Raw genomic sequence first — 25,718 nt, 5'->3', positions numbered from 1 at the left:
ATATTATAAAACTGTAATGTTGGTACATAAATCACTTTTAATTCTGGGAATAGAAGTTAAAAGACAGAAGTGTAAGAAACTAAACTAAAATATGTTAATAGATGCACGATATAAAAAGACACAATTCATGACATCAATAACATAAAATGTGAGGGGAGAGAAGTAAAAGTGTTGAGTATTTCTATGCAACTTAAATTAAGTAGTTGTCAGCTTAATACAGATGGCTGTAACCACAAGATGTTTTATATAAGCCTCATAATAACCACAAAGGCAATACTGATAGAAGATACACACACATACACAAAAATTGAAAGGAATCAAAGCATGACACTACAAAAAAAATTGCTGAAGCATAAAGGAAGATAGTAAGAAAGGAAAAGAGGGAGAAAAAAGACACAGGACAAATAGAAAACAACAAAATGTTAACAGTAAGTCCTTCACTGTCAATAATTATTTTAGATATAAATGCAATAAACTCCCCAATCAAAAGATAGAGAGTGCTGAATGTATAAACATAATCCAACTATATGTTGTCTATAAGACACTCCCTTTAGATTTAAGGACACATATAGGCTGAAAGTGAAGTATGGAAAAAGACATTCTATGCAAATGGTAGCCAAAAGAAAGCAGGGGTGTCCATAATCATATCAGATAAAACAGACTATGTAAAAAATTCAAGCAGGACATAAAAATATAAAGTGAAAACACTTGAAAGCCTACTATCTTGTGATAATAATTCTTAGTATTTTTTAAACCATCTTTTAACACATATACATGTAAATAACAGAGATGTTATGTGTGTATTTTATACTTTTAAAAAGAACTATTAACAAGAACTTCATTGGTTACCTATCAGTTTCTCCTTTGTACATACACCTTCACAAGTACCTACAGTCCCTCAATGTAGAACATATTAAAAATCTGATGTACATATCCCACATCTTTCTCCATGTTTATAGTCACATATTTAAAAATACACAGTTACATATTCAATTCCTATATTAAAATTTTTTTAATTTCATCACTGATAAACTAATACTTATAACTGACAAGGAATATATCAAAGTAACAGAAAACAGTTGTGTAAATATAATCCAGTTTAAGAAATACAATACATAAAATAACTTTTTGTTGTTAGAACAACTCAGCAAAATAAAATTCTGGTTTATTGTTGGACAACATTGTTCCACATATACATCAAACAGGCCAAAGAAAATAAACAGAAACTTCATAAGCAAAAAAAGAAAAAAAGACTTTTACCTTTGGCCTTTTCAACCATCTCATAGAAACCAACTACTTATAGTACAGCTAAGTATATACACACAAAAAAATTACTAGAACACTCGGAATAAGATTTTTTGCTGTTGTTTTGCTTTTTTTTTTTTTTACAAGGTTTTATTTTCACCTTTGAGATTATAACGAATACGGTCACACCACGAGAAAGTCAGAAGTAGGGCAGAGGACGCTCACAAGGCTGGTTTGACCATCTGAGATCACTAAAAATGGCTGACCTCTAACAATACGTACAAAAATATAATTATAAAATACAAATTTCCGCTTTTGAAATGCTTTTAAGAAAAAAAGCAGGGCTGTGGAAGTTTTGGTTCTTTTTTTCTTCCCTGTTGCAGATTCCTGTTGTGGTTTTGGGTGGGTGGTGGAGTGGTGTGTCATTTATAGGTGGCACTGCCCACGTGGGGCATGGGTGGGTGGGACTCTCCCCTTGAAAGTGATCACGTTTAGAATCTGAGATGGGGGGCGCGGTGAATAGGTTATGGTAGCCTTTGTTGTTGTTAAATTTAACTTTTCCTTTTTTGCTGTCCAGTCATCCTCATAGGTCTTCTGTTTCTTGGTGTCGACATCATCATCTTCATCATCTATTGCTTGTGTGTTCGTAGCTGCCTAAGCCTCCCCATCTTCCTCTCCATCCTCGTCCTCGCCATCACCTTCCTATTCCTCCTCCTCTTCCTCCCGCCCCCTTTTACCTCTTCTTCATCTTGTTGGCTCCCCATTTTCCTCATGAGCTTTTCCATTAGAAGGTGTGTCTCTTCCATTCTCTGCCTCCTCCACAATTCTCCTGTAAGTCCTTGGTGGTGATCTCGGAGCTGGTGTCCACGGCTGTCTCTGACATGACCTGGCACACAGGTGATCCGATGCAGCAGATTAAAAAGAAAGCAAGAGTCGGAGGACTCTGGCAGTAAAGTTGCCGAGTGTTTGGTGGTGGAGGAGGCAGAGCTGGACACGGGAGCTGGACACGGGAACAATGCAAAGACAGCTTTTCAGAGCAGCCAGTGGGGTCATGAAATAACTTTGAATCCCTTTGCAAACGTATCTTTTCATGTTTCCTCCTCTCTGAACTTACCACATTCCTGAATTTTATTTACCACATCCTTGTTTTCCGTTACCTTCCACTTAAGCACAAAGTATCATTTATTTTGCTTCTTTCTAAAATTTTATGAATGGAACACTGTATATATATTTCTATGGCTCATTGCTCATCATATGTTAGATTCAGTAATTTTCGCTGCTGTGTACTATTCCAGTGTAAAAGTATTCCACACCTAATTATCCATCCTACTTTTGATGGGCATGTCTCATTTCCAGATTTGTTACTACAATGATATTAGTGAAACCAATGTAACTATGTTTTATGACAGGGAATTTCAAGGATTTTTACTTGTGATGAAACTAGTTAGGATGAAGCAAAAGAGAGACTTTTGGAGGAGAAACAACAACAAAAAAGGTCAGGAAAAAAACCTTTTTTCCCCCCCAGGAACATTAGGGAGTTTCTTCTGAAATTGTGATAGAAAAGGAATTTTATCTTCTTCTCTAATACTACATCCATTAGCTCTTCATCTATTTTTATCTACCATTTCAGATCTGAAGAAAAAGTGTCAGAAATGTCAGAATAAATACAAATATTTAGGTTCAAAATTGCCAACTGCAACAGAGGAATCAGGCACTGTTCAGGATATGGTAGCCTGGTTTTTGTTTACTCAGAATATGACAAAATGTAATTATCACTTTTTGAATAAGACAAGTAGTGTTCTGATAGACTATGCAGTCTCAAACAGGTTCCTTGCCTTGCGTGACCTATAAACTAGGACATCCGATTCCCTAATTCTGGACTCTGCTCTAATCTACCTGCTTCCGTAAGCAGGAAATTATTTCCTTAGTCTAGGGTTTTCAAAGTTATCTGGTTAAGTATCCTGAACGTTACAGAAGATCGGAAACCTACAGCAGCCACTCCATGACTGGATGTTACTTTGATTACTTCTTTCTTTTAAAATGTCGATTTGCATTCTTTCCGATAAAACAGCATTGATTCATGATAAAATATCATTTTAAAATCATTTGGCAGATAAATTGCAAATATTTTTCTGCATCTTAAATCTGATACTCCAAGAAGATGTAATAACACTACTCTATTTTATAGATAATGAAACTGTGGAAATAATGAAACTCACTATCCTAACATAGTCACAATTATTCAGGCACATATAGTGACTGGCAGTCAGATAATCAAACTAACACATACTAAGCCAGATAACGCTGCACTGTGTTTTTGTTTTTTAATCTCAGCTGGAGAGTGATCCACTTTCATAATCACCATAGTATGCACACAAAAGAAAAGTCTATAAAAAAATCTCACAAATATTAAGTCGTCCTTGATTACTGATATTCACACATAATGTCATAGATCTCGTCTTTCCGTCCAAAGGGACCTTTGCATATGATCACAGTATCAATTCACGACCACGTATTGTTGCTTTTCAACAGTGGTATATAATCTCCAACACAAACCGCCTTACACCTAAGGAAACAAAGATTCACATTAGCACAAACATCGCATGAATATAAACAACTCCATTTAAGGTCCCACTAACCGACCTGGACCCACAAACTCACCCCAGAGGAAGACGCACCCATCTGTCCAACTGCCAGACCCTGCTCCAGTCTCTCGTAAACGAGGTAAGCTGGTGGCCTAGCTCAGGGTTATTCTCATGGACCTTACCTGAGATGTTCCCGCTCACTAAAGCCTAAGTCCCTGGTCACCAACTCCCCCCACCCCCTTTCCCATCTCCACCTTCTCTGGAGTCCAGAATGCGTTCCTCAGCCTTCCTTGAGAACCATTCATCAAAGACTACAACCATTCATCAAAGATGTTGTCTGACAGCAACATAAAAGACAACTGAGCCGCGAGGCTCCCCGAGGCGGGACCTACTCTTTTGCAGCAAAGACTAGAACGAACTCCGGGTTGACTTTGGATAAGGCACCTTTGCTACGCGTAGCCGAGTTGGATGCTGGGAGCATTCTGAGGGTCCAGGGTACCAGCTTCCGGGGATTTGCCGGCCGTGGACTACATTTCCCAGAAGTCTCCCGGCACAGGTCTTTTTCCGGGCGGGGCGAGTTTGCCTCGCGGAGAGCTCTTTGGATGGCCTGGTTCCCAGCCTCCGAGGACTTGCAGGCTCTTATTTCCCATAAGTCTGTGCGTCCGTTTCCGGTGTCCTGAAGATTCTTGGACTAGGCGTGGTGAGTTGCTCGTGTCGGAAGAAGTAATCAGCGTCGGGTCAGACCCGGCAGCGAGGGTGGGGGTGACTCCTGGAGGCGCCCTGAGTGAGGAGGCCCGGGGCGCGGACAGGGCGTGTCGCGTTCGGAGCCTCCAGCCTGTGTGCGCGCCAGCGGCTGAGAAGAATGGTGTGTGACAGACGGCGTGGCAGGGCCGGGGTGTGTCTCCGTGATGGTATATGCAATTGGGAATGTGTGACGGGGTGATGAGGTGCGGGGCCTTGTGGTTTTGCTTTGGCTGTGTGCTCCAAGTTCCCTCTAGACTTTCTTTGGGCCTGCCAAAGTTAAGTGACCGCCAGAGAAGGAGTCCTACACTAAGCCCTAGAGTGAACGGTTCACGCAGGAATGCATAGGTCCAGTCTTGGGATGAGCATTGTACGTCCGGAAGTGTCCTCATGACATGCTCCTAGGAAGACGTGATGGGGAGGTCCCAGAGGTAAGATTCCTAGAAGGGGAGCGTCTAGGAGCTCCTTGGGAGCCAGCTACCTGTTTCAGAGCCACTGCAACGAGACCTCTGTCCCCAGCAATTGCTGTTAACTCCGATAGATTCCAGCTTTCCTTTCAATTCCATTTGGTTTTGCGTGGATGAAGGCAGATACGGCTCTAGACGGCGTTTTGGTTTTCCGTTTTTCTTTTTCTTTCTTTCTTTCTTTCTTTTTCTTTCTTTCTTTCTTTTTTCTTTTCTTTTCTTTTCTTTTCTTTCTTCTTCTTTCTTTCTTTTCTTTCTTTCTTTCTCTTTCTTTCTTTCTTTCGTTCTTTCTTTCCTTTCTTTTTTTAGTTAGGTCTGTGTTCCAAGAAATGCTGGTATGTCTCATGATTCTTTTTTCCCCCGCTACTGCTGCCGGGTTTCTAAGAAGTACCCTGAGGAGGAGGAAAGAATTGTTGCATATTTTGAAATCAAGGTTCAGGTGAGTGGGGTTTTTTTTTTGTTTTTTCACGCAGTTACTTTTGATTTTAGATCATGAGAATATTTGCTTTCCTTGGCCTGCAGTATCACTGGTAGTGTCTGTCCTGGGTTTTCCTTCTGCTGAATGACCCACTCTGCTGATGTATCTCTATTCTTAGTGACCCTCTATTGCCCTTATTCTCAATCGATAGCTAGCTATTCAAATGGCAAATTATTCAAATCCTTCGGTGCATTCTTCTTTCTAAGTATGCTGATGCTGTAGAAATACACCTAGAGATTAGTGTTAGAGTTTTACTTTAGACTATGATCACTTGAGGAGATTGGTATTTAGGTGCTATCATGTGCAGACTATTTTCTGTCTTCTAACGGTCATGATTTTTAAATCAAGGCAAGATAGAAGGATTGTTTCAGTTAATAAATGACAATGTTTTAAAGCCTTTAGGGGGTGGGAATGTGATTGGGCTTTGAGCATAGGGGTTTGCAGTTTGCACCAACAAGAACAGAGACTTTCAGATAATCTTTAGGTAGAAATCTGTAACATTGCTAAACATGAGTTATTTCAGGTCCCACTTTGTGAGTATTGTAGAAGTGGTGCTGTGTTATGGTTAAGAGTAAGGCTCTGGACCTAGAGCAACTGTATTCAAATCCTGGCTCTACCTGTCACCAGCTCTGTGAGTTTGGGTGACTCGGGCTCTCTGTGTCACATATACAAAATTAAGACAAAATAATGCGTACCTCATGGGGCTTATAAAGATGTAAAATGAGTCAATGTGTGTAAAGGCCCTTAGAACAGGGCCTGCCCCATGATACAGGCTTAGTGAATATTAAGATTTGTTGTTACATGGTGATTCTGGATCATTTCACATCAACTTTTTATGATTGAAATTTGAAGAGAAATATGAAGATGATTGAGATGGATGCTTGCAAGTTTAAAAAAGTAACTAGATGCTTAAATGGTCTAGTACAGGAAATCTTAACCTGAGGTCTTGTTCCATTTCTGAGCTTCCAGGTGTTCACAAACCCCTTGAAATTGAGGCAGAATTTTTATAAATATTTGTAAATTTATTTTTTTAAGTGAGCAAAAGGTCTGTAATTTCATGAGATTGTCAGGTGTACGTGACCCAGAAAAGATCTAGCTTCATTGTTCTGGAATTAAGATTTAATAGCTGGGAAGGAGCTTTTGTAAAATTAGGGTCCAGGGATATGGAAACAGTTAAGTAAATTGCAGTATATCCTGTAATGGACTAATGTGTACCTAATAAAAATTATGCTTATAAAGAATCAGAAGAAGGAAAAATATAAATAATAAAATATTAAGTAATAGTTGTAGTTATGAACAAAAGTCCCCAAGATTATTATGAGTTATATAAGAATCCCATTCAGTAAGAGAGAGTTTTGAAAGACATTTTTCAAGGATTGTTTCCAAAGTGTTCTTTAATTGACTCTTCAGTGAAGTAGAGCAGTGTAGCCACACTTGTTGAACATCTGTTCTGTACCAAATATTGTTCTGTTTGTGTGCATATATTTCCTTCCTCTGACTTTGAAGGTGACTTACATAATTGGTGTTCATTATGGGGGAATCTTTTTTTTTTTTAAAGATTTTATTTAATTATTTGGGGGCGTGAGCATCAGCCAAGGGGTGGGGCAGAGGGGAGAAGAAGACTCCATGCTGAGCAGGGAGCCCAATGCAGGACTTGATCCCAGGATCCTGGGATCATGACCTGAGCCAAAGGCAGACGCTTAACCAACTGAGCCACCCAGGTGCCCATTACGGGGGAATCTTGATAGTGAAAGTGTCTCAGTGTAGTGATGAGCTACAGCTACAGATGTTCTTCAACAGATGGTAGGTGTGCTTTGTTTCTGGCCCACTGATTTTCAGTGTTGGGTCTGTTTTTTCAGTTTTCTTTCTTTCTTTCTTTCTTTTTTTTTTTTTTAAAGATTTTATTTATTTATTTGACAGAGAGAGAGAGACAGCCAGCGAGAGAGGGAACACAAGCAGGGGGAGTGGGAGAGGAAGAAGCAGTCACAGCAGAGGAGCCTGATGTGGGGCTCGATCCCAAAATGCCGGGATCACGCCCTGAGCCAAAGGCAGACACTTAACGACTGAGCCACCCAGGCACCCCATGTTTTTTCAGTTTTCTTAATGACTGAAATATGCCCCTTCCCTATCATTCAGTTTTTTACATTTGGAAATATCTTTATATTTCTGATTATGGAATTAAATGCAGGTTTGTTGCAAAAAATTCAACAATCCAGGAAACATATAGAGAAGGAAGTTAAAATTACATCCTCTAAAGTTAATCATTCTTAATATTTTGGTGTGTTTCTGTTTAAATTTTTTTTTTAAGATTTTATTTATTTATTTGACAGGGAGAGACAGCCAGTGAGAGAGGGGACACAAGCAGGGGGAGTGGGAGAGGAAGAAGCAGGCTCCCAGCAGAGAAGCCCCATGTGGGGCTCGATCCCAGAATGCCGGGATCACGCCCCGAAGGCAGATGCTCAACGACTGCGCCACCCAGGCGCCCCTCTGTTTAAATTTTTTTTTTTCCTGTGAGCCTATGTGTCTGGTTTTGTTTCTGCAGAATAAGGTAACAGTGATGGGTAATACAATTGAGTTGAAGACCCTCTGGCTCTTATTTTGAAGAAGAAGAAATCCAACCAAGATGTGGGTTTTATTTTAATCTTGAGTATGTAGAGAGAAGAGGGAAGTGCAGTGATTTCTTATTTAAAAACCTGAAGTATTCACAACTTTTAGGAATATAGAAACACCATTTAAAAATCAGTTACACATGAGAGACTATGGACTGTGAGAGGCAGACTGGGGACTTCAGAGGGGAGGGGGTGGGGGAAGGGGATAGCCTGGTGATGGGTAGTAGGGAGAGCACGTATTGCATGGTGCACTGGGTGTTATACGCAACTAATGAAGCATCAAACTTTACATCGGAATCTGGGGATGTACTGTATGGTGATTAACACAATATAATAAAATAAAATTAAAAAAAAAAAAAAGGGACGTAAGAATAAAAAAAAAAAAAGGAAAAAAAAATCAGTTACAAGGGCCACGAAGACAGACTTTCAGAATTAGATTATTTTAAAGATTACTTCCATAGAAAATAGTGATAATTTCCAATGTATATGTTCTCTCTTATGAAAATCTATTTTAGAGGGGCGCGTGGGTGGCTCCGTTGGTTAAGCGTCTGCCTTCGGCTCAGATCATGATCCCAAGGTCCTGTGATTGAGTCCCACGTGGGGCTCCCTGCTCAGCGGGAAGTCTTCTTCTCCCTCTCCCTCTGCTCCTCACTCTCTCTCTTTCTCTCTACCAAATAAATAAATAAAAATCTGAAAAGATGTTTAAAAAAAAAAGAAAATCTGTTTTATAAATAATATTTGCAAGGACAGATACTAATACCAGAAGGTAGAATAAGAAGATTATATTTATCAATATTTAAATAAACCACCAATTTGCACAGAACAAGATTTGGTTTATTTAAATAAACCACCAATTTGCACAGAAGCTGGTTATCTGCAGCTTCTGGGGAGTGGATGTCTCCTATATGTCTTCCTGAGAACCTGTTTTGGTTATGTTGTTATTTAGGAAGAATAGTAGGCTCAAGGCTGGACTATGAAACTTCAGTTAACTTTGTAAGAAAATAGGCCTGAGAAGCACATTTTTTTCTAGGCAGGACATGAGTGTATATAGAAATTATATAGTTAGTATAATGCATGGCCATAGTTAAAACAACTCTGCAGAATTAAACAAAAAGAACAATATGACCACAATAAAAACTTTACTGTATACACATGTATAACTGCCTAAACACTTTTTTCATCTCTTGACATCTGATTGTCAGTCTTTTCTATATTGATATACACATATAATTTGTAAATAGAATCATACATCCTGTAAGCTGTATTTTCTATTGACAATATATCTTGATTATCTTCCCCAACTTAGCATAGTTTTATAGCGTTCCATTGCATGAATGTTCTGAATGCATTAAGAGGTCAGCTTTTGGGGCTCAGGCAATGGTACATCCTATCCACTCCTGTGTCTTGGCCAACTTTCCTCAGCCCCAAGCCTATGAAGGGTGTTCTGGCTTGGACCATGTGCCTCTGTCTCAGCCCTGAGAGGTGGGAATGGTGGGAGGAGGATCCAGTCTGGGCAGCATTCAGTAGTCCAACCTCCGGTCCATATCAGTATCCCCAGAATCAGGCACTGCCAGAAACCTTCCTACTGAAGGACGTTTGGGTTTTAAGTGAGTTTAGATTCCACAGATGGTTGTGGGGGTGTGGAGTAGAAGCAGGAATAGAAGAGATAAAAGCTTATATTAGCTTCCGTCAGGATGGGATCACTTAAGCACACCTGGTCTAAAGCTTTTTTTTCCTTCCCCAGCTCTGGCTTTTCTGGATTCTGTGCTTCACCAATAGAGGAACCCCATGGATTATTAATTAGTTCTTGCAATTCTAGAACCATGACTGATGTAAGTTGGTATTTCTCTGTCCTTGAAATATGATTTTTAGGTCATGTGAATCTTTTCCTTAGTTGTCCTAAAGCTTTCTACATAACCCAGTCCTGACCTTCTTCTCAGTTCCTGTTCCAGTAAAGGATAATGCCAAATAGCCCAGTGTCCTCCCTGGGTGCCTTTCTAATCAGTGTCATCATGTCATTGAACACATTATCCAACATCTGTGTGCTCAGTCTTCTATCAAAAGCAGTGAAGGGATAGGAGTCTTTTGAGGGAAATACTTGAGCTCCTGTCAAAGAATAACTCAAAGAAATATAATTAACAATTAGCACGTTTTTACTTAGATACAAGGAAAACCAGTAGTAGATTGATTTCATCTATCAAAGCACAAACAGGATTTCTATAAGGGAAGGAGAAAAGAGAGAATGAAAGACTGTAGACATTTTGAAAACAGCAGTTATTCCTTTTCCGGTGAAGGTGCTGATTGGCAGGCATCTGGGAAAGAAGCCAGTCAGGATACAATGACCTTAGACAACTGGATGGTCACCCAAGAGAACATTTTCAGTTGCTTGTGCCTTCTCTGGAAGAGCTTTGGTGTTACTTAGGACATATCCACAATAGGCTGCCTTGGGTAGTGCCCTTTATTATCATCTCTGTTCCACTAGGGCTGCACCAATTCCCTTATCAGAATTTCTCATTCCTGTGTCAGGTCTGTGGGGTGGTGATTCGGTGGTGAGCGTCTACTTGACCACACAGGCAAACTTGGACTTCTTCACACACCTGAGTTTCCCAGAGAGAGAAGATGGAATTTGGGTTTTCTCAATTTCTGTGGGGCTTTGCAAGGCTTTTAGGATGAGGGGGCTTATGAGTGGGTCTTCCCAGGGAAAGTCGTTCTGTAATCGATGACACCAGTGTCAAAGTTCATTTGGACATTGACGAGGATGCACAGATCTTGGGTGACATCTGTGTCATATATGTTGTGCCCTTTCGGCGGCCTCCAACTCAGGAATGAGGAAAGTGTTAGGTGAGGGGTCGTTGATGGTAACAAGTAAGACTGTGACCCGGATTTCTAAGTACTGGATGATAATAGATTCCTAGAATGAGGAAAATAGAATTTTTGTTCAACCTAAAGGTATATAGTAGAGATATTAATCTCATTTATCTATATGGTGAACTGAATTGCAGCTAATAAAAACATCTTATGTATTCATCATTATAAGAGAAAAGACTTATGATGTAATGAAACAGAGTGATTTACTTGAGGCTTAATGATAAGCCTTAATTTAGTGGAAATCATTTTTGTAAAATAGGGTTTGGAAATAAATTTTTCTTATTTGCTTTTTGTATTCCTTAAAGGGAAAAGTTGGTGTAGCAGTTCACGTTAATAAAGAATTTATGAGGCAGGCACATAGCCGGTTGTGTGTATGTGTACATACTCATAAAAAACCTCCCCCCACCCCCACTGTTTTTATTTAATGGAAGAGAAACTGGGATTATTTTATAGATTGCCAGACAGGTCTAGTTATTGCACAATATCCAAGAAGTTTTTTTCTGCTGTAACAGGATTCTTTTGAACATGTGGACACTCTGCTTTAGTCGTACTGATTTCTTTACTTTTCCCTACGTTTACATATCACAGGCTTCCAGCCTACTTGACTGTTACATTTTCTTCTTCTTGTAGTTTATCCTTCACAATTCTTTTTTTCCCCTCTTGGAAATATTTTCTTAAATTCTTAAATTACTTTAATTTCACAAGTAATATATGGGTTTTTGGTTTTAGGGCTTGGTGACTTTCAGGGATGTGGCCATCGACTTCTCTCAGGAGGAGTGGGAGTGCCTGGACCCTGCTCAGAGGGACTTGTACGTGGATGTGATGTTGGAGAACTATAGTAACTTGGTCTCATTGGGTAAGGTCATCTGCCTGAAATACTTTAGAGTCTTTTCTCTGCACCATCGGCTTTTGCTATGGGAATTATAAGGCTGTCTTTGAAGAAACCAGGTGAATTTCTTCTCCCTGTCCTCAAAGGGATGTTTTGATATTTGTTGGATTAGAAGTGGGTTCGTCGCGCTCCTTCCTCTTCCCATACCTTCATGTCTTCTTCTGGCTTTTCCTGCAATGGCCTCTCTTCTTTAATTACTAAGAAGCTGGATTTGCATTGTGGGGCATTTAATTCGTAACCATTGTCAAAGAAACAGGTTTCATACTGCATTTAACTTTAGCATATCTAGAGATGATCTGTGTACTTGCTACTCAGATTGTGGTGGTTTTCTTTGAGGAACCATAGGAAGGCCAGAGCAGAGTTAGTGAAGGAGAGGATACCAAGAAGATAGTGGAGGAGCTAGGCAAGGCACAGGTGATAGGCAGTTTTGTTGGTTTTGGGGAGGAATGTGGATTGTTTTCTCAGTGATCAGAAGCTTTCATTTGGTTTATGTGGGGTTTTAGGTTTTTTTATTGTTAAGTATTTGCATATCTAGCATTAGCTTCTCCTGGGGCTTTTAGGTCCCACCCTAGATCTGCAGAATAGAGTCTGCGTTTACACAAGACCCCCAGGTGATCTTTATACACATTAAAGAAGCACTGTTCTGTGTTATTTTTTGACCCATATGTGGGGAGTATAGCTAGAAACAGGGGCCTGATGTACTGTGACTTTGAAAGGAGCCTCTCCACTTTATATAGAGGAGGCTCGGATAAACAGAATTCATTTTTATACTGAGCACATTCCTTTACTTTCAACATATTTGAGGTTGGAAGTTGCAGTCTGTGAACTTTGCATCTTACAAAGTTAAGTTCAACACTGAATTAAATCCTAAAAATGTCTCATGAAACTTCTTTTCCTGTTAGCAAAATAACAGCAGTAATAGTACTAATACTTAACACTGTGCTTAACTATAAACTAGGCTGTGTTCTAAGCAGAGCAAATACTTCAGCTTGTTTAACTTTCACAACATCCCCGTGAGTCAGGTAATGTTTTTATCAAACCCTTTTTATAGATGAGAATACAGAGACGCATGCAGTGTAAGTGACTTCCCAGGGTCACACAGCTAGTGGGAGGAAGTAGCAGCCATAGAGCCCGTAAGGAGATCTGGCTCATGAGTCTGTGTTTTCGACTACTGTTTTCTATTTGCTCCAAAGAGAAGGAGATGGAATGAATCTAAAACAAGATCATTTTCCTACTGATGTCATCTCATGTTTTTTATTTCCATCATACTTGTCTTCTGTGAAGTCTTTATCAATATTATTTTTACTTTTTTTTTTTTTTTTAAGATTTTATTTTTATTTATTCGACAAAGAGAGAGACAGCCAGCGAGAGAGGGAACACAAGCAGGGGGAGTGGGAGAGGAAGAAGCAGGCTCATAGCAGAAGAGCCTGATGTGGGGCTCGATCCCATAACGTGGGGATCACGCCCTGAGCTGAAGGCAGAGGCTCAACCGCTGTGCCACCCAGGCGCCCCTATTTTTACTTTTTATTGCAAATTTAACCAAATGTTTTGAGCTCATCATTAAAAAAAAGGTACATACCATTTAGCATTTCTTTTCTTGCAAGCAGACACTCCATTTCTCAGTTGAATGTGACCTTATGGGAGCAAGGACAAGAGTCCTGGATGGTTGTAAGGGGAGGGTCAAGAAGTTGGAACCCAGGAAGGCAAAGGCAGGAGGGAACCATCATTGCAGAGGACCAATCTCACAGGTCACACGGGAGGAGGAGAAACAGCGGGAAGGTGTTTGGAAAGCTCCCTACAAAGGACCAAGGCCTGTGGAGGGAGGAAACTGAGATCTCATTTTGGGCTATCAAATGAAGTTCAGTCTGACCTCATTTCTTCCTCTCTTTGTTTTTCTTCTCATATTTCCCTTCCATTTCAGCAAGGAAGGCATTCTCTTTTGTTTCTGGTGCAACCATTTTACTTCTATGTTAGATTCAGCCGCTTTCCAGCTCTTTTGCATTTCTGCATGTGTATGAATGAACAAATGCCTTCATTCATAAGTTCTGCAAATATCTTGCCTGCCTGCTCCTAGCCAGGCATTGTACTGGGCACTATCAATACGGTCATGAACGTTGATAACTTGCCCATTCTCAAATGCAGTTTTATGTAGTCAGGAAGAAACTGAAAATAAGTAAATAAATAAATAGATACATAGTGTCATATAATAAAACATGTTGGTCAAGGAAGGTAAAGAGCATAAGAGAATAGAAAATGATAGAAATTGACAGGGCTAATTTAGATAAGATGGTCAGGGAAAGCTTTCTTGAATAGAAACATGAAGACTGGGATCAAATTATATGAATATTTGGGGGAGGAATATATCAGTCACAGTGAACAGTAAATGCAAAGGCTCTGTGGTTGCAAAGAAACTGTTGCAATTGTAAGAAGGCCAGGGCAGAGTTAGTAACGGGATGTAAAGAAATTAAGTTGGTGAAGTAGGTGAGGGCCCGATAATACAGTGTTTTTGTTGTTGTTTTAGGGATTTGGGTTATGTAGCCTTTTCAGTGTGAAACAGTTCACACGTCTTTCCTTGGCTTGCATCCCTAGCTATTTTTGAAGATTATAGGTCAGTTATTTTGTAGAATGTCCCTCATTTGGGTTTGTGTGTACTTTTCTTCACGATTAGATTTAGATTTATGCATCTTTGGCAGCAATATCACAGAATTGGTGCTGTGTTCTTGCATTCTGTCAGGTAATGCAAATGGTTTGTCATTACTGATGATACTTTGATCATTTGATTAGGTTAGTGTCTGCTGGCTTCCCCCCTGTAAAATTAATAATTTTTCCTTTAATGGGTATTTTGTGAGGAGGGACTTGGAGACTGTTAAATATATTCCTCTCCAAATTTTCAATTTATTCATATATTGGATCTTTATTTTGGTGGGTTGTAATCTGTTCTTATTTATTTTGAAATATTTGAGCTTGTCCCAGATTTGATCTGTGGGAACCCTCTCCTGAGGCTTCTGTGTCCTTTGGCACAACTCTATCACTCATTGAGCATCTCCTTATTTTCTGACACAACCACATGTTGTGTCAGGTTCATGTTGTACTTTCCCTGCTCCAGTCCTAAAGTCAACCATTTCTTCAAGGCACCTTGGTTCCTTTTAGTGGAGAATGGTAGTTAGAAGCCAAAATTTGCATACAGGGTTGCTCATTGCTGCTGGGTGATGGCTGCTCCCAGGTCTCTGAGTGGTCAGAACTAGGGAACATATACATACATGCATGTGTACACACACATTTACACCTGTGTGTTGAAAACTACGAGATAATACCCACCGCGCCTCCAGCAACCCTGTTTGTTTCCTGTAGTTAGCGTTTCTTATGGTTGGCCTCCCTCTCTGTTTTTAACCTTGTTTTATTTTTTCTTCCTTTCCCCTATGTTTATCTGTTTTATTTTTTAAATTCCACGTGAGTGAAATCATACGATATTTGTCTTTCTCTATTTCACTTAGCATAATATCCTCTAGTTCCGTCCTTGTCATTGCAAATGGCAAGATTTCATTCTTTTCGTAGGCTGAGTATTATTCCATTGTATATATATACCACGTCTTCTTTATCCATTCATTTGTCAATGAACATCTGGGCTCTTCCCATATTTTGGCTATTGTGGACATTGCTGTTATAAACATTGGAGTGCATGTGCCCCTTCAAACCACTATGTTTGTAGCCTTTGGATAAATACCTAGTAGTGCAGTTGCTGGGTAATAGGATAGTTCTATTTTTAACTTTCTGAGGAACTCCATACTGTTTTCCAGAGTGGCTGCACCAGTTTGCATTCCCACCAACTTATTTGCCATATTTCTAACTCCCTTCTCTGACAGTGAAAAATTTGGCTTCCATTTTCCTTAATCTATTATTTTCTCAAACTGTCTGTATGTAGCCAGTCTTCCATTACCAGCACCACCACTTTGGTCATGTGATTGCCCTTCTCCTCCTACTTGGGCTGTGACAACCAGGTCACTTATACACAGACACTTGTCTTTAACCTGCTTGTACATGGGACAAGTCTTTTATACTGACATCCCTCACAGAGGGTATCAGTATTGGTTGACTTTCAGTATCCTACTCTGGGCTTCATTTTATTAAGTCTTGATCCTTGAGTATGCATTTAAAAAATATTCATTGTGGGGCATCTGGGGGGCTCGTTGGTTAAGTGTCTGCCTTTGGCTCAGGTCATGATCCCGGAGTCCCAGGATCGAGCCCTACGTCGGGCTCCCTGCTCAGCGGGGAGTCTGCTTCTCCCTCTCCCTCTACTCCCCTACTTGTGCTGTCTCTCTCTCTCTCTTGCTTGCTCACTCTCAAATAAATGAATAAAATCTTTAAAAAAATAAATTAAAAAAATTAAAATATTTATTCATTGTGGTGAAATGGGAAGTATTCATTAAGCTCTTCTGTTGTATACTGAAGTGTGATGATTCCCTTGAGGAAAACCAGTTGTGCAGTTGTTTGAATTGAGAGTCAACTAGCTGTTCTTTCCACAGAACACCACTTTGTTCTTGAAAGAATGCCTAACAGACAAACTATTATTATTCACACTTAGGTAGTTGGAAAATTTTTCTTATAAGCAGGCCTGTCACTTAGAAGACAAGTAACAGTATTTGTTGCCAATGATAAATTCAGACTTTCAAGTAAAAATTAGAATTGTGTGAAACAGCTACCGTTTTGAGCTTTACAACTTCCCAACACATAAACATTTTTCTGATGAGATAGATGATAACATATGATTTTTAATATATTGTGTAATGAAATACATCAACATTTCAAAGATTTGCATAACTCAGTGAACACTATTTTTCAAATGACCAGTGCATGATATTACAAAATTATGCCTGGATAAAAGATCATCCATAGTGCAGTGGATTTTAAGGTAATCTAATATGAAAAGTTCATGGGTATAGTTGCATATTTCACATTGCAACTTACCTTTAAGAGACTATCCCTTCTCAAGTTTTATCAAAGAATAACATATTTATAGTATCAAAAAATAACAATAGATATATGTAGGAAGCTAGATTTTCTTTACATACTTCAAACAAAATAGCATTTTGCCATTTATAAAAGCAGATACAAGAATCCAGTTGTCTTTTATTAAGCCATATATTGAAGAGATTCACAAAAAGTAAAATAATACTTATTTTTTGTTGGTTTGGAAAATATAATTTTCACAAACATTATTTGTGTTATCAGGCAATGATTTATTCAAGTGAATTACTTAAATATCTTTTATTTCTCAGTTGTGATTTCTAATATGGTAAATATCAAACATTATAATAAACAGAAGCTCTTTTGAGTCCTCAATAATTTTTTAACATTTAAAAAGTTAGGGACACCTGGGTGGCTCAGTCAGTTAAGTGTCTGCCTTCGGCTGAGGTCATGATCCCAGGGTCCTGGGATCAAGTCCCATATCAGGCTTCCTACTGAGCAGGAAGCCTGCTTCTCCCTCTGCCTACTGCTCCCCCTTCTTGTGCGCACGCTCTCTCTCTCACAAATAAATGAATAAAATCTTTTTAAAAAGCTTAAAAAAGTAAAAATAAAAAGAAGTTAAGCCTGTATTCATTTACTAGCGTTGTTAAGCCTTACTTACAAGTAATTGTAATACAAGTTCTTACATGGCAATTCAGATTGGTTGAACTAAATTCAAGTTTACTGAACTATTAATTGGTGCTAGACTGCACAAAAGTGCACTCCTTTTAGTTTACATTTGACCATCTCAAAGTAGTTGTAATATTAGGTTGGCCAGTTTAAATACCTTGGCTTCCTTTTGGATAGACACACAGTCCTTATACCCAAATGTTAATGTATACAAAGCAATACAAAGCAATAAGACATTGTTAAGTAAAACAATAGTTACTGCAGTTTGGCTGTGACCAACTGGCCATGACTACGATTACTTCCCACAAACACATCCATAGTACTTCTCTACCCTTTTGTAAATCAACTAAAATATTGTAAAATCACCATTAGATAAAAATACTAACCTTATGTATTTTGTATTTGAAATAGACTTATACATGAGCAAGCAAAGAATTCACCAGTAATTTTTAAGAATATAAGGGATTCTGAGACCAACACGTTTGAGAACTACTACTCCAGATGATGGGTGTTTCAATATATGGTCTTTGTGAGGCCTCAGATGAATGCCTCTTTCCATTCAGGCTGTGTTACTCCAACCACTTTGTGGAAAGTCACTGTATGGATACAGAAATTAATATTTGTTTACAGATCCAAGGGGGGAATCCCTGCATAGATTTCTGGGACTCTGTTGCATGGCTCCTTTATTTATTAAACCTTGAACTACAAATTCCAGCCACCTTAGCAGCCCTGAACTCAGATCCCAGTATCCTTTGCCCAGTGAGACCACTGCTCTCTATCTGGAGAACATTTTCCTTTACCTTGTCTTGGAGGAAGCAGCCAGGCATAAAGGGTGAATATGAAGTTCTCCCGATAATCTTCTCTAAAGGTTTCTCAGCCCTGTGTCTAGTATCCTATTCTATAGCTTTTGGTTGGTCGTGGTGTGAGAGTTAACTCTAATACCAGGTTTTTCTTCATGGCTGGGGCTGGAAATCTCTCACCTTCATTTTGAAGAATATTTTTTGCTTTATATAAAACTCTGGGTTTTCTAGCTTTCTTCCTTAAAGGTATCATTCCGTTGTCTGGTAGCTTCCATTGTTACAGGTGTGAGATCAGCCATAACGTTTAGTTGTTCCTCTAACTTTAATGTCCCCCTCCCCCTGCCTTCTTTTACTATTTTTCCTTTATCTTCAGTTTTCAAGTGTTTGATTATGTTCTCAGTTGTTGCTTTTCTTTGTATTTATCCTGCTTGCAGTTTGCTAAAAATAAGTTGATTATTCATACATTTTCATACATTTTGAGAAATTTCAACAATCTTCTTAAGTACCTATTTGGTTTTGTCCTCTATCTAGAACACTGTTGCCTGAGGTTGGATTGTTTGATGTCGTTGCACAGATCTGACACTGTTCTTTTCTCCTTGTGCTTCAGTTTGGGTTTTTTAGTTGTAGAATTTCCATTTCACAATTTTAGGTTTCCCTTTCTTTGCTGAAATTTCCCATCTGCTCACTGTCCATCTTTTCTTCTAGAATCTATGAGATACAATTGAATGGCCTTGCCTACTGATTCTAATATCTGTGTCATCTGTTCTCTGTCTCTTTTGTGTGGTTTTTTTTGGGGGGTGTGATTATATATGTCCCACTTTCCCTGTTCCTCACCTATCTCATAATTTTTATTGTCTGCCAGACATTTTGAAGAACAGTAAAGAATGGATGGTTTCCTGCCTGTAAAAGTATATGCTCCTTTCTTAGTTATTTAGGGTAAGGGGGTGATAACTCAGATCCCACCAACCATGGAGCTGAGCTGGGACCGAGTCATAGCTTTTATTAGTTTCAGTTTATTTCTGGTTTCAAATTAGATATAAAAGTGTTTGCCGTTAACTTCCCACATGACCATGCACTTAACTCTTTGTATCAGGATTTGAGTTAAATGGAGGTTGTATTACAGTTTTAGTTAGTTTTGTTTCATATGTTGCATCTCCATTAGAGCCCTGGAACTTAGTAACTGCTTGGCTTGCAGAATTTGTCTGCTTTCTAGCCCAACACCAATCACTCAGAAAAATTCCTGTGAAGAAGTATTATGTAGCTTAATGTTTTGTTTTGTTTTTTGTTAAGTATAGTTGACCTACAATATTAGTTTCAGGTGTGCTTGATTTTGTTTTTGAGTTTGAGGATTTTCTAGATTCCAGTTCTTCATGCCAGCCTACACAGTCATTAAAAGTTTGGCTGAACTGCACTTGGGCACATAAGGGCTTGATTCCTGGAAGGGCACATTTGGTTTTAAGGGGTCAGCCACATGGGAAAATACGGAACTTGTTAAAGTGATCTTTGTAGAATCCTCCAGAAAGCTGTTAGATCAGAACATTAAGATCATAAAAGCTGAAAAGTCAAAGCTGAGTTTGTTGTTCAACAGGGTAGAGATGTCATGCTTAGCAGTGAGCTTAATAAGTCTCCCAATTTACTTATGGGTGTTTTTTCCAGTTTGTCTTGTATTTCTCTATTGAGGGTTTTTGTTTGTTTGTTTGTTTTCTGGTAAAGTTTTCTGGTAAAGGAAATAAAATATGTGGTTTTCTTGTTTTCTTTCAGATTTGGAGTCAACATATGAGACCAAAAATACAATTTCAGAAAAAGACATTTTTGAAATAAATTTTTCCCAATGGGAGATGAAGGAAAGAAGTAAAACTCTTGGCCTTGAGGCATCCATTTTCGAAAATAATTCTAAGTGCAAAAGCAAATTTGAGGGACTACAGGGACATCCAGATGGATACTTTAGTCAAATGATAATTAGGTATGGAAAAATGCCAGCTTACAGAAAAAGCAAATCTTTTAGTGTACATCAAAGAATTCATAATAGAGAGAAACGCTATGTTTGTAAGGAATGCGGGAAGGTTTGTAGTCATGGCTCAAAACTTGTTCAACATGAGAGAACTCATACAGCTGAAAAACATTTTAAATGTAAAGAATGTGGGAAGGACTTTTTTAGTGCCTATCAACTCACTGTGCATCGGAGGTTTCATACTGGTGAGAAACCCTACAGATGTAAGGAATGTGGGAAGACCTTTAGTTGGGGATCTAGTCTTGTTAAACATGAAAGAATCCATACTGGTGAGAAACCCTATGAATGTAAAGAATGTGGGAAGGCCTTCAGTCGTGGCTATCACCTCACTCAACATCAGAAAATTCATATTGGTGTGAAATCTTACAAATGTAAGGAATGTGGGAAGGCCTTTTTCTGGGGCTCAAGCCTTGCTAAACATGAGATAATTCATACAGGTGAGAAACCTTATAAATGTAAAGAATGTGGGAAGGCCTTCAGTCGTGGCTATCAACTTACTCAACATCAAAAAATCCATACTGGTAAGAAGCCTTATGAATGTAAAGTTTGTGGAAAGGCTTTTTGTTGGGGCTATCAACTTACTCGACATCAGATATTTCATACTGGCAAGAAACCCTATGAATGTAAGGAATGTGGGAAGACTTTCAATTGTGGCTCAAGTCTTGTTCAACATGAGAGAATCCATACTGGTGAGAAACCCTATGAATGTAAAGAATGTGGGAAGGCCTTCAGTCGTGGCTATCACCTCACTCAACATCAGAAAATCCATACTGGTGAGAAACCTTTTGAATGTAAGGAATGTGGGAAGGCCTTTAGTTGGGGTTCAAGCCTTGTTAAACATGAGAGAGTCCATACTGGTGAGAAATCCTATGAATGTAAGGAATGTGGGAAGGCCTTTGGTAGTGGCTATCAACTTACTCGACATCAGATATTTCATACTGGCGAGAAACCCTATGAATGTAAGGAATGTGGGAAGGCTTTTAATTGTGGCTCAAGCCTTGTTCAACATGAGAGAATCCATACTGGCGAGAAACCTTATGAATGTAAAGAATGTGGGAAGGCCTTCAGTCGTGGCTATCACCTCACTCAACATCAGAAAATCCATACTGGTGAGAAACCTTTTGAATGTAAGGAATGTGGGAAGGCCTTTAGTTGGGGTTCAAGCCTTGTTAAACATGAGAGAGTCCATACTGGTGAGAAATCCTATGAATGTAAGGAATGTGGGAAGGCCTTTGGTAGTGGCTATCAACTTACTCGACATCAGATATTTCATACTGGCGAGAAACCCTATGAATGTAAGGAATGTGGGAAGGCTTTTAATTGTGGCTCAAGCCTTGTTCAACATGAGAGAATCCATACTGGCGAGAAACCTTATGAATGTAAAGAATGTGGGAAGGCCTTCAGTCGTGGCTATCACCTCACTCAACATGAAAATCCATACTGGTGAGAAACCTTTTGAATGTAAGGAATGTGGGAAGGCCTTTAGTTGGGGTTCAAGCCTTGTTAAACATGAGAGAATCCATACCAGTGGGAAATCCTATGAATGTAAGGAATGTGGGAAGGCCTTTGGTAGTGGCTGTCAGCTTAGTGTTCATCAGAGATTTCATACTGGTGAGAACCCTTACCAATGTACGGAATTTGGAAAGACCTTTGTTCATGGCTCACACCTTGTTCAACATGAGAGAACTCTTAGTAATGATAAACCTTATGAATATAAAGGATGTGGGGAAGCCTTTATATGGACAGCTTATTCAAATGAGACAATTGATACGGGTGAAACTTTATGATTGAAGAGATGAAAAAAATTTTTTTATGTGTATAAACAGCTTAACATGATGAATCTTAATCTTGAGAAAGCTTATGAATGTAGGGAATGTGCAAAAGCCTTACCTGTGTGTGGATAATTTACCTGATATCAGAAAATTCATACTAGTGAGAAATACTTTGAATATAAGGAATATGAAAAGGCCTTCAGAATTTTATACAGTCTTACTGAATATCAGTTTATACTGATGTGAAATTTAAATGTAAGGAATGTGTGAAGAACTTTATTCATGGCACAAAAGTCTGGTAAGCGTTGGGGAATTTGTAGTCATTAGAAACACTCTAAGAAATACAGGAAGAACCAAAACCTAATTCAGTTTCTGCTGTACACATTAGAGAACTCCTACTGCTGTGAAATTTTATGAATGTAAGGAATTTGGGACGGCTTAGAGATGTGATAAATATCTTAGGGTACATCATAGAATGCATCCAAATGAGAAACCCTTTAAATTGGGATGTAGGAAGGCCTTTAGACAAGTGCTATTAAAATTGTTGTCTAGATACTAGTGCCAGTCCACAAAATTGTTACCTGTCCATCATGAGATGAATGTGGAAAATAAGAATTAATGTTTGGAAACTTACAGCAACTTCATATTGCCATAACATTATCATTGTATTTTATAAAAGTATCAGCTCATGAATGATTAGAAGTTAAAAAGTTTGCCCTTTCCCAGAAATAATTTGAGAGACAACATTCAGTTTTAAAAACTTGAGACCAGTCACAATATAACTTAATTAGAATAAAAAATGCTTCACTTGTCACCTGATTAGAATAGCAGAATATTCATACTATAGGAAGATTTGGCTAATGTGTGAGTCACAACTTCCTTGTGCCTATAAAAGCATAATTTATAACAAATGTGTTCATTTAATGAAGGTATAGAAGCCTTCCAAAACTATTCAACCTTTGTTAAACTTCAGTGAATTCATCCTAGAGAATAATGTTATCAAGGTAACAAATACAGGAAATCTCTCACACATGGCACAAACCATACTTACTGTCCTCACCATTCCACTGCCTTACTACATATGGGATGTTGAGGGAAATGCTTATCTCCTCTGGGCATCATCGTTTAAATGTTGGTGATGGTGCCTATCTAATAGTCCTATTTCAGAGAATGCATGGATTCATTATGCATCAGATCCTTGGAAGGGTATCTTGTATGTAGCCTATGCTCAATACATGTTTGCTATTGTTCTTATTCTCATCATTAGTGTTTACTGGTGAATTCTTATGGAAAGAATGCTCATTGGTGTAATGAATTTAGAAAAGCTTCCATAACCTCTCCATTTGAATTTCAGTAGTTCATTATGGATAAAATCTAGAAAAACACAAAAAAAACCTTGAGAGGACTTTTATTCAGAGTTTATCCCTTAAGCCGCATAAAAAATGAAGGCTGAAAACAACTGTGGATTTAATAAGTGTTAAGCTGTTAGGAATATACCTGCCGAAGAACAGGGAGAGGTGTGAAGCAATTTGCCTGTAATGAATTCAAACAGAGAAGTAGCCAGTGATTAAAATTCTCTGCTCATGTAGAAATAAATTGCCAAGTTAAAAAGAAACAAAAAATTGTCCATTTGGGAATTCTTCCCCCAAATTTTATTATGACAAATTTCAGATACTCAGAAAAATTTAAAGTACTGTATAGTAAACATCCATATACTCTATTTAGAATCAATAATTAACATTTGATCATATTTGCCTTCTCTCTGAAATTATAGGTATGTATGTGTACATATACTCACTTACCATTATCTTATGACGTAGAAGTGGTACTTCATTCCTGAATATATTAGCATGCATCTTTGCAGAATAAGAACAACCTTTAATACCATGGTCACACAAGAAAATTATCAATACTGTAATATTCTTTTACACTCACTTCATATGTCCCAGGACTCCCAAGGTATCCTGTTGCTATTTATTTTCTAACCCACATCTTTTCTATATTCATGCATTGCATTTGGTTATCATATCTCTAGATTTTAATCTTGAAAAGACTTTTTGAAATGTTAAGGAAAGCTGTTTTATAGAATGCCATGCATTCTAGATTTGTTTCTTCCCTCATGGTGAGATTTAATTTGTGCCTCTATCCTTTGTATCTCTCATAAAGTCAAGTTAGAGCCAGAGACTTAAACATTTTTGGTCGGAATACACCATATTTGGTGGTATATACTTCATGTTGCAATACACCAGAAACACATAATACCCATTTTTCTCACTATTGCCAATGCTGAGTTTGGTCATTTGATTAAGATGGTGACCCCGAGAACTCTCCAGTATAAAGGTCCATTATACAGCTAGTAAGATTGGTGAACTACTTTTGAAAAGGTAGCTCTATCATATGTATATATAAGTTCTGAATTAAAGAGATAATTGAAACAATTGCAGATTGTTCAAAAAGGAATGATAGTTAAATTGTGTATCAAGAAGTTGTAGAATGTGCCTGAGGCTCTATTCAGTGGAAAATACCTTTTATAAGTGTCCTGGAGGAAACCAAGATGCATCTGGCCAGATGGAGGACCAGGACTATGCCTTGTTCTCCCCCGTATCTACACGGTCCCCGTCACACTGATTTAAGAAGCTAGAAAAAGAACAAACCGTAAGCCAATATACAGAAGCATTTTATACAACGAAAATTGTCCCAGAACTTCTGAAATTATGCCTCAAGAATTACCAGAACTGAATAGTACTTGAGAAAGTGGGATTCTCTGGTTAGTGAAGCCTATGAAGCGGAACCTACTAAATCCCCTCTTCAGGAAGAATCAGAAGCACCCTGTCAGCTTAGGCAACAAGAATATTCTGGTGAATGAAATTGTTTGACCTCATTTAAACTTGTAATCTCCAACTTTACCATGGAAATACTGATTCCCATTACCTATTTCCATCTTAGGGTTATGAAACTGCATTGGGGAATGCTGCCACAACTAGGAGGCCCTAAAGTTGGATATTTCAGTCACTTAGTCTGCTTGTTACGATGGAATGGTAGTTAGCATCATGCTGGCAAGCAATTGCCTTCTAATGTTTTCTTTTATTCGTGAGTAAAAATCTTTGTTGTATCTAAGTTGAAAGGGCTCCTGAGTTATCAAATGTCATTCCATCATCTCTTCCTGCAATTGTATAGTATTTAATTTGTTAATGTGATAATTTATATTGACAGATTGTTTTGATTTTTCTCCCATTCCTGGATATACCCAGGTAATTATTGGTATATGTATGTATTCTGGTGCACTGCTAGATTTCATTTGCTATTACTTTATTTAGAATTTTTACATCTCATGAGTGAGATTATATAAAAGTTTTATTTTTGAGGTATGACTGTATTGGGTTGTTTTGTTTTGAATTGGAGATCCTTAATCGCTTTTCTAGTTCCATCTGTTTATTTTCTTGTCTTTGAAATTCAACTTTGGACACAACAAATTCAGAGTGTCCAGCACAGTTCTTTTAAAGAGCCTTTGCAGCCATGTAGTACCAGCCAAGATCCACATAAAAGGAGCATTCCAACATTGAAAATCCTTCATTATGTGTTCTTGGGAATACTATGTTGGGAAATCAGAGCTCCTTATCAG

At 38.4% G+C, this 25,718-nt stretch overlaps 1 protein-coding gene and 1 long non-coding RNA gene across 3 annotated transcripts; one reads left to right on the top strand and one right to left on the bottom strand.

Moving 5' to 3' along the window:
- Positions 1 to 1,676: 1,676 nt before the first annotated feature.
- LOC109491341 lies at positions 1,677 to 4,339 on the bottom strand. Of its 2 annotated transcripts, none has more exons than XR_004629163.1 (2): positions 4,223 to 4,339; positions 1,677 to 3,811 (listed from the first exon to the last, which is right to left on the bottom strand). It is a non-coding gene; the product is annotated as an uncharacterized LOC109491341 (long non-coding RNA). The 2 variants fall into 2 exon arrangements; XR_004629162.1 differs by having other exon boundaries at positions 4,085 to 4,294.
- Positions 4,340 to 4,484: 145 nt separating this feature from the next.
- On the top strand, positions 4,485 to 25,464 carry LOC100473150 (zinc finger protein 283). The gene is given in 6 exon segments (XM_011237748.3): positions 4,485 to 5,002; positions 5,421 to 5,474; positions 9,867 to 9,954; positions 11,720 to 11,846; positions 20,075 to 21,746; positions 21,748 to 25,464. Coding segments are annotated over 6 exon segments (2,322 nt in total). The 5' UTR covers positions 4,485 to 4,985; the 3' UTR covers positions 22,112 to 25,464.
- Positions 25,465 to 25,718: the final 254 nt, after the last annotated feature.

Source organism: Ailuropoda melanoleuca, chromosome 12 (genome assembly GCF_002007445.2).
Source record: "Ailuropoda melanoleuca isolate Jingjing chromosome 12, ASM200744v2, whole genome shotgun sequence".
Lineage (NCBI taxonomy): Eukaryota > Metazoa > Chordata > Mammalia > Carnivora > Ursidae > Ailuropoda > Ailuropoda melanoleuca.
The sequence above is the reverse complement of the archived record's forward strand: the minus strand, read 5'-3'. Positions and strand labels throughout refer to the sequence as shown.